Source organism: Arachis duranensis, chromosome 3 (assembly GCF_000817695.3).
Source record: "Arachis duranensis cultivar V14167 chromosome 3, aradu.V14167.gnm2.J7QH, whole genome shotgun sequence".
NCBI classification, from domain to species: Eukaryota; Viridiplantae; Streptophyta; class Magnoliopsida; order Fabales; family Fabaceae; genus Arachis; species Arachis duranensis.
In genome coordinates this window covers 126,264,296-126,279,525 of record NC_029774.3, presented here as the reverse complement: position 1 = coordinate 126,279,525, position 15,230 = coordinate 126,264,296, and the positions used below count along the sequence as shown (strand labels likewise).

General features: G+C 30.7%; 1 protein-coding gene across 4 annotated transcripts; it reads right to left on the bottom strand.

Annotated features, from left to right (window-relative positions):
- Positions 1-9,328: 9,328 nt before the first annotated feature.
- Positions 9,329-13,440, bottom strand: LOC107481239 (UDP-galactose/UDP-glucose transporter 3). 4 transcript variants are annotated; one of them, XM_052259291.1, is made up of 9 exons: positions 13,190-13,440; positions 12,872-12,917; positions 11,888-12,137; positions 11,707-11,804; positions 11,423-11,553; positions 11,253-11,283; positions 10,681-10,784; positions 10,419-10,540; positions 9,329-10,093 (listed from the first exon to the last, which is right to left on the bottom strand). In XM_052259291.1, the coding sequence occupies exons 3-9, from the start codon at positions 11,989-11,991 to the stop codon at positions 9,688-9,690; spliced, it is 996 nt and encodes a 331-aa protein (XP_052115251.1). In that variant the 5' UTR covers positions 11,992-12,137; positions 12,872-12,917; positions 13,190-13,440; the 3' UTR covers positions 9,329-9,687. The 4 variants fall into 4 exon arrangements, with proteins under 4 accessions (XP_052115251.1, XP_052115252.1, XP_015956955.1 ...); XM_052259292.1 differs by having other exon boundaries at positions 11,888-12,080; XM_016101469.3 differs by lacking the exon at positions 12,872-12,917.
- Positions 13,441-15,230: the final 1,790 nt, after the last annotated feature.

Sequence of the window (15,230 nt, the reverse complement as noted above, 5' to 3'; positions counted from 1 at the left end):
TGTTGTATCTATTTCTTACACAACCAAATCTAGAGAATTCTTCAAACAAGTAATCCCAATTAGGCATAAACAAATTCTCTCACTCTCTGAACATGAAACCAGACATGTACATTGTCCTTTCATACAGAAGAAGAAAAAAGGGTTCTAGACAAAATTATGTACTTACATAAGATAGAGGGACCCTGTGTTGTGTTGTGGCAGATTCATGCTGCATGCAGATTGCAGAGCTTTCCTTCATGGAGTGCTTGTTGTGCTGTGTGGAACAAGAGTTCATCTTAATGAGTTAGTTCCATGGCTGTTGATGGTGGTTGTGAAGTGGAATCCAGAAGGCATTATTACATAACATAATATAATGATGAATATGAAAAAGGCATTAGCTTATAAAGAAGGAGGGAACAATCTACAAAATAAAGCGCCTTCCTTTACTCTTAACTTTCTTCATTAAAGGCAAACTGCACCTATGACTCTTTTGACTACACAGTCAACACTTTTAGTGAGTTTTTTGAAAATCTGTAGTGCTCTTCATATAATTCCATGCAAGTATGCAATTTCAAGGGTGAGAAATTTAGATAAAATGTTTAACTTTTAGTACTAAATAAGTGCTTTTTCAATCAATCCTGCAGCACTCTCTATCCAACAAAAGTGTCTTTTTAGCAACATATTTGTCATTTGAGAATTCTAAAGTGATGCTACCAGCTAATTCTATCTAACTGTTCCCTTCATTATTTTCATTGACTTGCAATTACTATTATTTACAATTTTCAATAGATTTTTTTTTTTTTTTGGTTATCTTAGGGGACTGTGTTTTAGTTTAACTGTTGTAAAAGAATTAAAGAAATGATCTTTTACATATTTAATTTAATACCACAAATAAGTAATAACACAAATAATTTTTTTTTTTTTAGTTTGTATTTCCATAAAAGATTTTAGTGTATTTAAAGGTGAATATGTACATAACAGCATAACGCATCCCAACGGTAACGATCATAGGCTTCTCCAATTTTACATACATAGAGATGGTAAACAATAAGGAAACTTTTTTCCCCCAAACTTCACCGAATATATATCTTTCATGTCCTATAAGTGAAAATGTGAAATAAGGTGAAACAAAAATAGAAAGCTTAAACACAGTGGATTACTACTCATAAATGCAAGTTAATATGCCATTGGTAATAACATGGTGTTCCGCCTATCTGATTCTATTTGAACCCAATTAGACATAAAAAAAATAACTCTATACCACTTTGAATTGATTCGATTTTTTTTATGGTATTGAATCGATTTTATTTATCTTAAATAAAATTCAGCTTTCCAGGAGCATGAAATAGTGCTGGTGATATACATATACTGACCTGGACAAGATAACAAAAATAACCGCACTTAAAAACCAGTAAGACACAGAAATAAACAAATAAATCACAGCCATGCAGTGCGAGATAGGCCCAAAATCTCTATAAAAGCTTCTTTCCAGAAATATATGTTTGAAAAGCCCATATAATGAAAAAAAGTATAGTAACAAACTTGGGATGGTTGTGTCCAAAAAAAAAAACTTGGGATGGTGTGGGTAGTTTATTAATCCGCTTAAGCAAGTATCAAGTTTAAGCAAGTATCAAGTTTGAATCTGGCTTGTGCATTCATTGGCCTTAAAGTAAAAATTTAAATATGATACAATATTATTAATCATTTGCTAATTATTTTACATATATTATATATAGAGTATATACCCATTTTGATTCTCAAAGAATTTTAAACCAGACACTTTAGTCCCAAACTAAAATTAATTACTCGATTGGTCCATAACAATTAATTCCGTCAGTCACTTAGATCCTTGGCTCTGTCAACTCTAACGGAAGACAAAATGGTCCCTGACAACTCTAACAGGGAACAAAATAATCCCTGACAACTCTAACAAAAGATAAAATTATTCCTGACCCATTTATTCGAAAATGACACTGTTCTTCCCCAATTTTTATCATATCTCGTATAACTCTAATATTCATACTCTATTTCTTCACATTCACAGTCTTCTTTTTCATCTTTTTCTTCATCCTCTTTAGCTCCAAGATTAAGCCATGGTATAATTGCCACACGTGTCGCACATACCTCAACATGTCATAGACCACACACTTTCTAAATCTTTGTGACTGGTACATCCACCTCATCTGCACTTCACCCATCAGAAGCATCAACTTCCACGTCTTCAATAACATTACCTCCAACCCCGACAACGTTCACGACATTCTTAAGACCAAGTTCCACAACTATCCCAAGGGCACGCCTTTTTCCACTCTCCGATAAGCAATATAGATTGTTGGACATTAGAACATCATGAGAAGATTCTCCTTCGACATCATATGCAAATTCTCATTTGAAATAGACACTGAGTGCTTCATTCCTTCTTTTCCGGAGTCTAAGTTGGTAGACAGTTTCGACCTCGCATCCAAGCTATCAGTACAACGAGCAATGTCGCCGTTGCTGCTCATATAGAAATTGAAGCGATTACTGAACATTGGTTCGGAGAAGAAGTTGAAGGAAGCGATCGGAGTGGTGGACAATGTGATGTCATGGAGATGATAGGGAAGAGGAGGAGGGAGATGACAACGACGACGACGAGTCTTAACAAATTAGACTTGCTGTCTAGATTCATATGATCCATCGAAGACGACAACTAGTTGAGAGACATAGTCATTAATTTCCTGAGTATGAATTGATTGAGAATAAGTTGAGGATTTTTTTTCCATATGAACATTAAAGTTATAGAGTGTGCATTGTGTAGCTTGAAGTTACAGTGTTAGTCTGTTAGTGTTATGTAAGATATGATAAAAATTGAGAGAGAACAGTGTCATTTCCAAACAGAGGAGATCAGGGACCATTTTGTCCTCTGTTAGAGTTGTCAAGGACTATTTTGTCCTCCGTTAGAGTTGACGGAGTATAGGACCTAAGTGACTGACGGAGTTAATTGTTAGGGACCAATCGAGTAATTAATTTTAGTTGGGGACTAAAGTGTCTGGTCTGAAATTCTTTAAGAAACAAAATGGACCGCCCCAAGTAAGTATGGATAGAATGAATACCTGCAGACTCGGATGGTGTTGCCATCTCTAATCACCGCTGCTTTCACTTAACTATATCTTAATCACTGTAAACTTTTTTTCAGGTTTAACTAACATGTATTAATAATAGAATGTTTTAAATATTTTCATTTAACAAATAAAAAATAAATATATTAAAAATTTAAATTTTTGTATCTAAAAAAAAATTCTTTCCAATATTAAATTAACATAGGTAACAACGCCAAAACACACGCAAAGCACAAAGCAGAACAAATAGAGCAGAATTTCTTTCATTCTACAATTTATGTTAATATTAGGGGAGGTGTATATAAGTTGACTATAACCGAGTTTGTTTTAATTTAGATCTGATATTAAATATATATCGGGTCTAATTTTTTAGATCTTAATCTGATCCTAAATTAAATAAAATCTAAATATTTTTGGACTACAATTATATCGAGTCTAAATCAAATAAAAATTGGGTCTTTAAAGATTTAACAATAATTTATAAAAAAAATTATTTATAAATAAATTTATTTATAATGTATTTATCTATAAAGAAAAATTTTGTTATCGAAAAATTGATATCCATATTTAAATTTGAATTTTTCCATAAATTTTAATTTGATACTTATTTGATCTATTTTTTAATTCAACAAGTGTGATTAAAAATAAAACAATAAGCTTATAGTTAATATAACATAATATTGAAATTAATTTAAAACATATATCTTTTTTAATTTTCTTAGGATACACATAGGTCGGATGAAGTCGGGTTTACTTTGATCCGGTTTCAGCCCTAAATAATGATCGTGTCTATTTTTTAGACCCGGATTCGACTATAAACTCAATGAAATCACACCAAATTAGTCTCAAATATGTTTGGGTTCGTGCCAAATTTTCAGACCGAACCGAATCATATACACCTAATCTACATTGTAACTTGAAAAAAAAAGGAAAGAACAAAATAAATAAGATATCTTCAAAGTCAAACAAACCACATTCTGCGCCAAGTTCAGAAATATAAAGTGCTCAAACCTCTCGTCATTTGGACCGAACCGAACCGTTTCACAGACCTGAACCATTCCAAAAAAAGAAAAACGAATTTAGAAACGAAAAAAACCAACAAATTTAGAGAGTTTCCTGAAGAATGCCTTGATAGACGTAGGCAGACCAGATGCCATAACTAGGACGTGGCGGAGGCCGGCTCCGTGAGCCTCCATTAATGTAACGACAACGTTTTGAGGATGAATCATGAATGAATGCCACAATATGTGCGAGTGTTTCGGGAGAAATTGGTGAATACCTTTTCTTTATGAATCTCCAATGGAGTATTTGTACAATGTGTACAATACAATGGACTATTTATTTGGCCCAATATGAGTTAAAAAATGAACATCAGATATAATACACTCATACTATCCAGAATAACCATCCGATACTGATTTTGGAGTTCACCAAAGATCGAACTCTTGACCTTTCAGATCTAGAACTCTAATACCATGTCATAAAACCACTCATTCCGAATAAATGTCAATGTCTACGGGGAAGTCATCGGAGGAGAAAGAAGGTATCCTTGGAGGGCTGATTTGGAGAAAGAAAAAATAATGGACTATTTTTTTTTTCGACAACTTTGGACTAATTTAAAATAGAGTAAATAATGTTAGAGATGATTTTGAGACTCATCTCAAAAATAAAAACAATATTTTTTAAATTTATTCTTAATTTTAATTAACCTTAAACTCTAACCCTACACATAATTAATCTTACTAAATATAACTTAACATTAATTCTAAACTCTAATTCTTATGTCATCCATCTTCCATCTCCAACTATCTCTCCTACTAATTTCAGCTTTACACCATCTGTCATCCATAAACACAGAACAGTATTTATTGCCACCATCATCACTACTAACATCATCCTATTTATGGGTGTTTAGATCTAAATCGATTTAAAAATAAACACAAAATTACATCCATTCAAATTAAAAATCGAACAAATCGCTCAATTTTAAAATTTTTTGGGTTTTAAATTAGTTTTATTACAGTTCGGTTTAGTTTGTAATTTTACTCTGCACAATCAAAACAAATCAAACCGCATATATAATAATAATATAAATATTGAATATAATAATAATAATATTATAAGAGCAACTCTAATGGTATAAAAGTGGAGTCCATTCTCTGACATTCAGAGACTTTGAAGCATTGGAGCGAAAAAAAATTGAGTTCTTTCAGGAATAAAAAAGGAAAGTCCCTTCTCAAAGGAACTAACTCTTCCAATCCAATGAAATTTTGACATATGGTAAATTAATTAAAGAAATAAATTTTAATTATATATTGTGTATTATTATTATTATTATATATGAAGTTATTAATTTTGTTAATATTAATATTTTTTAATAGTAAATTATTTTTAAATTTATAAATTTTAATAATATTAGTGTAAAAAAATAGTAACTACATTAATTTTAATTATTTTAATTAATTAATTAAGTGATGTCACAATAAGAACTAAAGTTAATTCCTACTAATGGAGAAGAAAAAGATATTTTGAGTTTCTATTTATTTTTTATGATATAAAAACTGATGTGGAATTACTTTTTATAACATGTGAAATGTAAATAAAAATTGAAATGAATTCCCTACTAAAAATGATCTAAGACCCTTACTCCCTTTTCCCTGGTACTTAGCAGTAGCATAGCACCGCACACAGTCACACGCCTCATGTCCATTCCCCACAAATACAAACCCTAATCTAAAGTAGAGCATCTTATGTGGCTAATTCATATAAAAATGGTATCCACAATCTTAAAAGTTATTTGGTATCAATGTAAAATTTTTTTAAAAGATTCACTTAATATTCACATAAAATATACTTGTTATGTATCAACATAAAAAAAAAAAAGAAAACAAAATAGATTAGATAATTGTTTGACTGCTGTATTATTGGATTCTGATTTATGTAGATAAATTCTTATTAAAATGATAATCGTAGATGAGTTGCTTTTTAAATTTGTCGAATGGAAGGGTTTCGATATTTTATGAGTATTTTGCAGCCAAAATTTCATATTTCGAGAAGGATTTCAATTGCTAGGGATTGTTAGAACTTGTTTATGAATGAAAAATATAAGTTGAAGAATGTCTTTATAAATTTAAAGCAAAGTGTGTGTTTGACCACTAATTATTGGATTTCTGTACAAAATCTAAACTAACTTTGTCTCACTGCACATGTTATTGATTAATATTGGAAGTTCCAAAAGAAAATTTTTAACTTTTGTCTCGTCAAGAATCATAAGGTGAAATAATTGGTAGAAAAATAGAAATTTTTTTTTAAATTGGGATATAAGTAGAGTCTTTAGAGCACGTTTGAAAAGTTTCAATAGTTACTTTTTTGAACATTTACATGTTAGGTGTTGTGTTCATATCTTGAACTTAGTAGTGAATGATGGTCTGAAAGATATGCATTCTTTAATTAGCAAAATTAGGAATGCTGTTAGATATGTCTGTCCTTCTCCTAATTGCATGGATAAGTTTAAAAATTGTATTAAAGAGGCTAAATCCAAAACTGCTCTTGTGTGTAGTTAAATGTCCCCACTAAGTAAAATTTTACTTACATAATATTTGATATATAGTACTTTAAAATTTCAAAAGGCCTTTAAGAGATTAAATGAGAGAGATGCTGAATTTATAATGATGCAAGGGGCATTCCAAAGAATTAAAATAGAGATAATGCAAGATTCTTTGTGAAATTTTTAAAGATTTTTTTGGATGTAGCCAAAAAAGTCTTGAGTTCTATATTTATGACCTTCTCTTCATATTTTTATCATTTTTGTTTAATTTTTAATTCTTTGAAGACTTGGGTTAATAATAATTACATATTATTTAAGAATCTGGTTACAAAAATGAAGGTTAGGCATGAAAAATATTTGGGTAACTTGAGAAATATAAACATAATGATTTTGGTTGTTGTGGTACTTGACCCTAAATATAAGATTAAGTTTGTTGAGTGAAATTTTTAAAGGTTGTTTGAGAAGGAAGATGCTGATTTTTTATGTGGTAAGATAAAAGAAGTATTCAATGACTTATTTAACAGCTATAGGATTGCTCTTAATAGTGATCAAGCACACGAATCTGCATAACACAACCAAAATGTGGAGATGAATGATAGTGTCTTTGATGATATTTACTTTGCAACAGTATTTGAAAATGATGTATAAGCCAATGAGAGTGTCAACACAAATAAAATGAATTTGTACCTCATGGAGTCCTTGAAGAAACCAATTGATCCAAGTAGTTTTGACATTTTAACTTGATAAAAAGTGAGCTCTAACAATTACAAATATTATGTTCTTAGTCAAATTGCGAGGGATGATATTCTAGCTATGCATGTGTCAAGGGTTGCTTTTGAATCCACCTTTAACACAGGAGGTAGAGTGCTTAATCAATATAGGAGCTCTCTTACCCCAAAAACTGTTGAAATTTTGATTTGTGCACAAAATTGATTTTGAGCCAATTCATTGCCAATTAATCTTAAAGAGTCTTTTGAATAATTTGAAAAACTTGAGAAAGGTTTTATTTTATCTACGTATATTGATTAACTTTACTATTTTATAATATGTTTAAGTTATTAATATTTATTTTGTTATATTTTATTGTAGAATTTGAACCAATTTTTTAACTAATAGATGAAGAAGACTCTGGTAATAAATATGATTAGTGATGAATATGATTAGTGATCAGTGCTTCATCTCTCAATTTAGAGTTTTTTATGTTATGTTTTTATTAAGACTTGTTATGTTATTTAATTTTGTGTTGTTGAAACTTGTTTTTATGTTAAAAATTTATTATTTTATCAAAACTTGTTGAATTTGTTGGATTGCTGCATAGATTATCTTATAATGTTTATGAAATTTATGTTTTATTATTATGTTGGATTGTTGGACATGTTACTTTATAATGTTTATGAGATTATTAGTAATTTAGTAATGTGTATTTATACTATGTCACGGAGTATTAATTTTGTAAATTAAGTTATTATTTTTTATTTAAAAACCGTAAATTGAAACAAATCCAAATCATTTATAATCGCATCGGATCAAATTTCTACAAAAAAAATTATTCCGTCCAAATTGCACCGCACATAAAATAAGTATTTAGATCGATAACTTTTTTTTTTTAATCGAACCAAAGCACACTGCAAACACCCCTAATCCTACCACCACTAACGTCATTTACCACCATTCACAATAGTGACTCTTAATCCAGTTGTTTGAGTATAAGCCATCAACTCTCTTCAGTTCCAATAATATCCAGACATATCAAATGGACTCTTGTTTTTGTTTTTCTAAAAACCATTAGATTCCCATCATTGTTGATTTGAAGGTAAAAGGAGGAGCAACATCTCGATCATTGCATTTAAAGACTCAATTGAGAGTTGGAATAAGACACTGGCTAAAAGTCAAGAAGAAAAAAAAATGATATACAAGTTGCAACATACCAAGATCCCTGGCGCTTTCCATCTCAAAGTTAGATTCACCAAATCCATAATTGAGTTAATTCGGTATCATACATAACAGTGGAGTAATTGACATCATTTTATATATATATATAACAGGGTATAAAGAAAGAGAAAACTAACATGAAATTACTCTAGACAAGCCAATAGTCTCGGGGTAGAAATAAAATTAAACTAGATAGGGTCATTAGGGAGTTTTATGTGTAGAATATCGGTGCTCTTCTCATTGGCTGATACTTTAATGTTGTGACATGTTTCTGCTACAAATCTTCGCTTCTCTACGCTCTGCAGAAAGAGGCAAAAATATGAAGCTTTAGCTAAAGAGAACAGCATTTCATCACACATTAATTCAAATAACAAGAAAATTGTTTTCCAACATAATTATACACAGATGCAACAACAGAATCTGCTGTTTCTATGAAGAAAATGAGGTAAAGTACACGTTATGAATCCCATGCGCAAATTCTAGAAAGGATGAGTACAACGTAATAAGAGGCATATGATTTTACGAATTGAGCTAGGCCTCAATTGTAATCATTTAATTGTTTCAACGAAACAAATAAGGAAGGTGCAAGTGAGTGGATTTTATTTCAAAATTTAATCCAAACTATTTATTTAGATCTGACGGCTAATTTATATTCTCTTATTTCTCATATAAAGATAGTTTGCTATACTCAATTTATAAAGAATAGGCAAGGAATTGTTCATAAAATGAAATTTTGGCATGTAAAAATAAATATATGAACCAAGAAGAAACGGAATATTCAACCTTAACTTCTATTTAAAAATATCATCTACTCAACTAGAGTTATCACTTATCAATACCAAATTACAACGGGTGTAATGTTAATTGAATATAGCCATTATTCCATTCCGACATACCACTTATCCACAACGGAATGAGATATGAACTACATTTACATTGAGATCAAATGATGGATGGATGGTATATTGCCCGGAGTACAATTACAACTATATTAAAGAAACATTTCTATGAAATTCTTATAAATCTAAATTGGGTTCATCAAAACTTGTAAGGTTATCAAGATATAACAATGGTTGATGGGCAAATGAGCCAACACCAACGTGTGAATTCAAATTTGCTGAAGGTTGCTCCTCAAGTGGCTTTTCTCTTCTGCAGTCGTTGTAGCTTCTGCCACTTGAGGTAGATCTGGTATGACAATCCAGTGAATACCATAAAAACACAACCCCATTGTTTTGTTGAAAGCGGATTTCCACTCAACAGAGAAGATACCACAATGCTAACGAATTTGCGAGTGGTAGTAATGGTGGTGTTAGCCAAAGAGCCAAATCGGCTTATTGTCAAAAAGATGAAGTTTTGGCCCACAGCACCACAACAGCAGAAGAGAAGAATATCCCATGCTGCCTCTGGATGCTGTTTGCAGAAGCGAACAGCTTCAAATCCACTTCCACTGGGCCAGCCAAACATGTAAATCATATTGTATATGGTTCCCCATAAATTCATTCCCAACATAATATTCCAAGCACTTGTTTTAGGGTACCTGAGTAACAAAAACCAGTAATTGAATTAAATTAATAACACTTGATATAGTCTTAAATATGAATCATCTCCCATTCTAAAATCTAAACATTGCTGAAAAGTCAACACTCAAACACCCGAAAAGTAGAACTAAAAATTTTTTACATTTAGCGTCATTATCCTCATCATAATTTTACTTATACACATCATTATCTTGGAATAATGGGGAAAAGTCAGAGTCAGTGAATCAAGAAGGGGGGGATTATGTCAAGGAAGGACAAGAATCCAAAAGTTTTGCAGTTTACAAGCAATCAGACAGATCGAGGAACAAGGTTTGCTTATTTTACCTTGCTTTTAAGGAATCCTGAGTTGCATTTGTAAATCCATCAAATGTAAGGTTTAGGAAACATAGTCCATATCCAAGGGGAGCATTTGGATGTGCTAACTTGCTCATAGTCTTTGAGCTAGTCTGCCAATAAGCATAAGCAAAGATGAGAAATTTGAAAGCTAAGCTGCATTCTCAATCCACATGAATTTTTTATAGGCAACATGGGAAAGTGTATCCCTATAGATTATATTTTTTCCGTATTATTCTGATGAGTTCCTAACCTTTAAAAGTGCAAATGTTGATACCCCTCCAGCAACAAGGAATGTACAGACGTATTCTGGAAAAGTGTATCTTATACCATACACTATAGTACCCATCAACATAACTGTATCATGGTAAAATGAGTACTTGTTATGAAATATAAAATAACTACTAAAAAAATGAGGACTTGTTATGGTAAAATGAGTACTTGTTATGGCAGAACGCTTTTATATAAAAAATGACCATAGGCTTCAGACTTCTCCATTTTTACATACTTAGAGGTGGTAAGCAGTAAGGAAACAATGTTTTTTTTTTTTCAAACTTCACCAAATAGATATCTTTAATCTCCTATTATAAAGTATATGAAAGGATGTGAAACACAAATAGAAATGATTAAACACAATTGCATTACTACTCATAAATGCAAGGTTACTACGCGATTGGTAATAACATGGTATTCCACCTAATGTGATTCTATTTGAACCCAAATAGACATAAAAAGGCTATACCACTTTGAATTGATTCGAATTATCCTAAATAAATTCAGTTTTTCTGGAGCATGAAATAGTGACAGTGATATACATATACTGACCTGGAATCATTTTTGAGGATTTTGCCAGTACCTGCAAGCAGACAACAAAGCAAATAGACCACCATTAAAAACCAGTATACTGAAGACACAGAAATATATCACCACCATTAAAAGGCCTCTTTCCAAAAAAAGAGTTTGAAGAGCTTATACAATGAAGAAAAGTAACATGCCTGAGCCGGGTAACTAATATACTTGAGTGCTTCAATTCCCATCGCTGGACCAATAGTGTTGGTAATTCCACAACTCCAGTAAGACCACCAAGGTGCACCACCACTACTCCCACTTGGCCATATCTTAATCACTGTATTATTATTATTTTGCAATATCAAATTAACGTAAGCAACCACACTAAAACGCGCACAAACACAAAACAGAACAAATAGAATTTCTTTCGTTCTACACTGTAACTTGCAGAAATGAAAGAACCAAACAAAGAAGTAAAACAGGGGCTCACTTATGTAAGACCATATCAAACAAATCACATTCTGCGCCAAGTTCAGAAATGCAAGGTGCTCAAACCTCTCGCCATTTGGACCGAACCGCTTTGTGGATCTGACTCATTTTAAAAAGAAAAACGAGTTCAGAAACGAAATTTAAAAATTCGTAACAGAAATGATTGAATCAGCGTGTCTTACAGAGTTTCCTGAAGAACGCCTTGGTAGATGTAGGCAGACCAGATGCCGGCGACACAGAACCCCAGAACCAGGAGGCGGCGGAGACCGGATCCGTGAGCCTCCATGAATGAAACGACGGCGTTTTGAGGTTTATGTACTTTAATTATGATGATGAATGAATGCCACGATATGTGTGTGCTTCGGAAGCAAGGTTCTGAGAACCGAACCGGTCATTAAACCGTTCTAGTCACTGATTTATTGGTTTATTGGTCTAACCGGTCCAACCAATGGTTCAACCGAAAAAACCGTTTTAGAATATAATAATAAATAAATTATAAATAAACACCGTAAAATATAATTATAGTCTAATATAAATCTTAAAATATCTTCCAAATTTAAAACACTACATAAACTATCATTAACTAAATCTACATGATCTTATCAAAATACAAACTCAAAAGTTAAATAGTAAAAAAACATATCTAAATATTAAATCCCAACATCATAATTTATCAATAACATATCTAAATACTATTATCCATAACTGAAATTAATAAAACGGATACGAAATTAAAGACTAGCCACAGCACAATGAAAACTCAAAAAATCATGGACAAGACCATATCTGAAATCTGCCTATAGCATTCAGCAATAAACAAACCAAAACATTAACCAATAATCACAAAACACTAGTAAACAAATCAAAGCCAGCAACTAGTAAACCAGTAATTACAAACAAATCAAAGCCAGCAATTACAGCTCCATCAACAAATAGATTCAGAACCTGGGCAATTACAGATCCATCAACAAATACATTCAGAACCTGGGTAATTAAAAACAAATCAAAGCCAGCAATTACAGCTCCATCAACAAATAGATTCAGAACTTGGGCAATTTCAAATCCATCAACAAATACATTCAGAACCTGGGTAATTATAAACAAATCAAAGCCAGCAATTACAGGAACAAAAAATTTGAAAACAGAGAAAACACTAAAACACTAACCTGGGTAATTACTAATTACAGATCCATCAACAAATACATTGAGAACCTGGGTAATTATAAACAAATCAAAGCCAGCAATTACAGGAACAATAAATTTGAAAACAGAGAAAACACTAAAACACTAACCCGGGTAATTACTAATTACAGATCCATCAACAAATACATTCAGAACCAAACTTCAAACCAAGATTGAAGAAGAAGAATTGAAGAAAAACGGAACAAAAATTGAAGAAGATGACCAAAGAACAACAACTTCAGAACTTCAAACCAAGAAGAAGACCGAACGTTCAGTGAAGATGAAGACGAGAAGCCACTAACCTGGGTTCTGTGCCGAGAAGCCAGCGAAGATGAAGAAGACGTGCCGAGCTACTGGGTTCCAAACACGGGGAAGAGGGAGAAGCGGCGGCGCTGAGGACCTGGGGACGGCGGCGGCGCTGAGAACCCGAAAACGGCGGCGGCGCTGAGAACCCGAGAACGGCGGTGGCGATGAAGGGCTAGGATTTTTTATTTTCCGTTCTTCAGAGTTCTCCAGTCCAGGGGCAGGGAGTGACGAGAAGAAAGGGGGGAGAGGGGTTGGGTCTCGATGCATTTGTTTTTTATTGGAAAATAGGAGAGTGGGATCGGTGCGCGCAAACTTACGTCAAAATTCCACGTGGATGTTTCTTATTGGTTTCATATACACGGTGGCTCTGCTCATTCGCTGATGCTATAAAGTGGTGACATGTTTCTTCTACAAATCTTCACTTTCATACCTTATAAAATTTTAGATTATTAATATTTTTTTTAAAATTTAGCTATTTAATTTTTTACACTAAAATATTAATCTTTTTTTATGAAAAATAATAATATCATTAATTCTTGATAATATCATTACTGTATTATATATTTGTATAAATTTAAAAAAAATAAATAATATTATTAGAATAAGAGTGTTATTATTTATTTATCTTATAATTAATACAATTGAATTTTTTTAAAATAATTTAATTAATTAAATATTTTGAAATTAATTTAGAGATAATGTAATATTTTAGAAACAAATTTAACTGTTAACTTTTATTTTTATGCTCACTAAGAGGTGCATTAAAATTAATTACTTTAGGTGTATATCAAAATTAATTATTAAAATAAAATATATATGTAATATAAAATACATTAGACTTACAGCTGATTTTAGCATGTAAATAATATTTTTTATTAAAAATGTGTTTTTAACTTAATGGTATGGGTTAAGAGTTTGTTTGGGTGAGTTTTTAAAAAAATATTTTTTTGAGTTTTTTTTATTTTATAAAAAAAATAAAAATAATTTTATGTTTGGATATCTTATAAAAAAAATTTTTATTTATTAATTATTATTAAATATAATTGATCACAATGAATGAATCCTCACTTTATGTATTGAGTTTGGTGTTTTTAATGGAATTAATAATTTATATTATAAAAAAATAACAACAGTAAATAAAATAAATTTTAATTAAAAAACACATGTTGAAAATTATATAAAACTAAACAAAAAAAATAATAAAATTCTATAAAAAAATATATATTAATAAAAATGATTAAAAAATTTTATATGAATAATAAATACTAAAAAATCTATTAAAAAAATACAATAATATACATAAGTAAACATTAAAAACATTATAAACAAAAATATTCATACTATTAGCAAAAAAAATAAAAAATTGATAAAAATTAAAATTTAACAAAGTGTACTAATAATAATATTAAAAAATTATTTATTTATAAAACATAGTTATAGCTATGAAAAAAATTTTTCAATAATTCTGATGATTGTTTTTTTTGTATTTTTTATTATAAATGAGATTAAATGACAAAATTGATAGAATGTCAATTAATTTTTTAATTGACTAAGTAAACATAAAAATTTAGAGAAAAAAAAAAGTTAACCACATAAAAATTACAATGTTCAAAAAAATTAAACGTATTTTTTGTGCTTTCAATGTATTTATCAAACACTTAAATCTTCGTAACTGAAATCTCTTCCCATGATAGCACCTTCGTTATTTTTTGCACGACCACACACACCTAAATCACCACTTCTCCCTCTTTTCCTTAGCCTTCTCATCTTCCCTCTCTTTCCAACTTTTTTTTTAATTCTGAATCTGATGTTAATTATTTAATTGTATTTTATGGTGATTATTTAATTGTATTTTATGGTGGTGGCATGAGGCTAATTTTTTTAGTTATGAAAATTTAAAATATGTTATGTTCAATTATAAAAAAATGGTATGTTTTTTATAGATATAGAAATAAAAAATTTTTTAATTGAAACTCACAAATCGAAAACTCAGTTTTGTTTTCGGAAACAAAATTTAGGATTAGATTTGGGGTAACA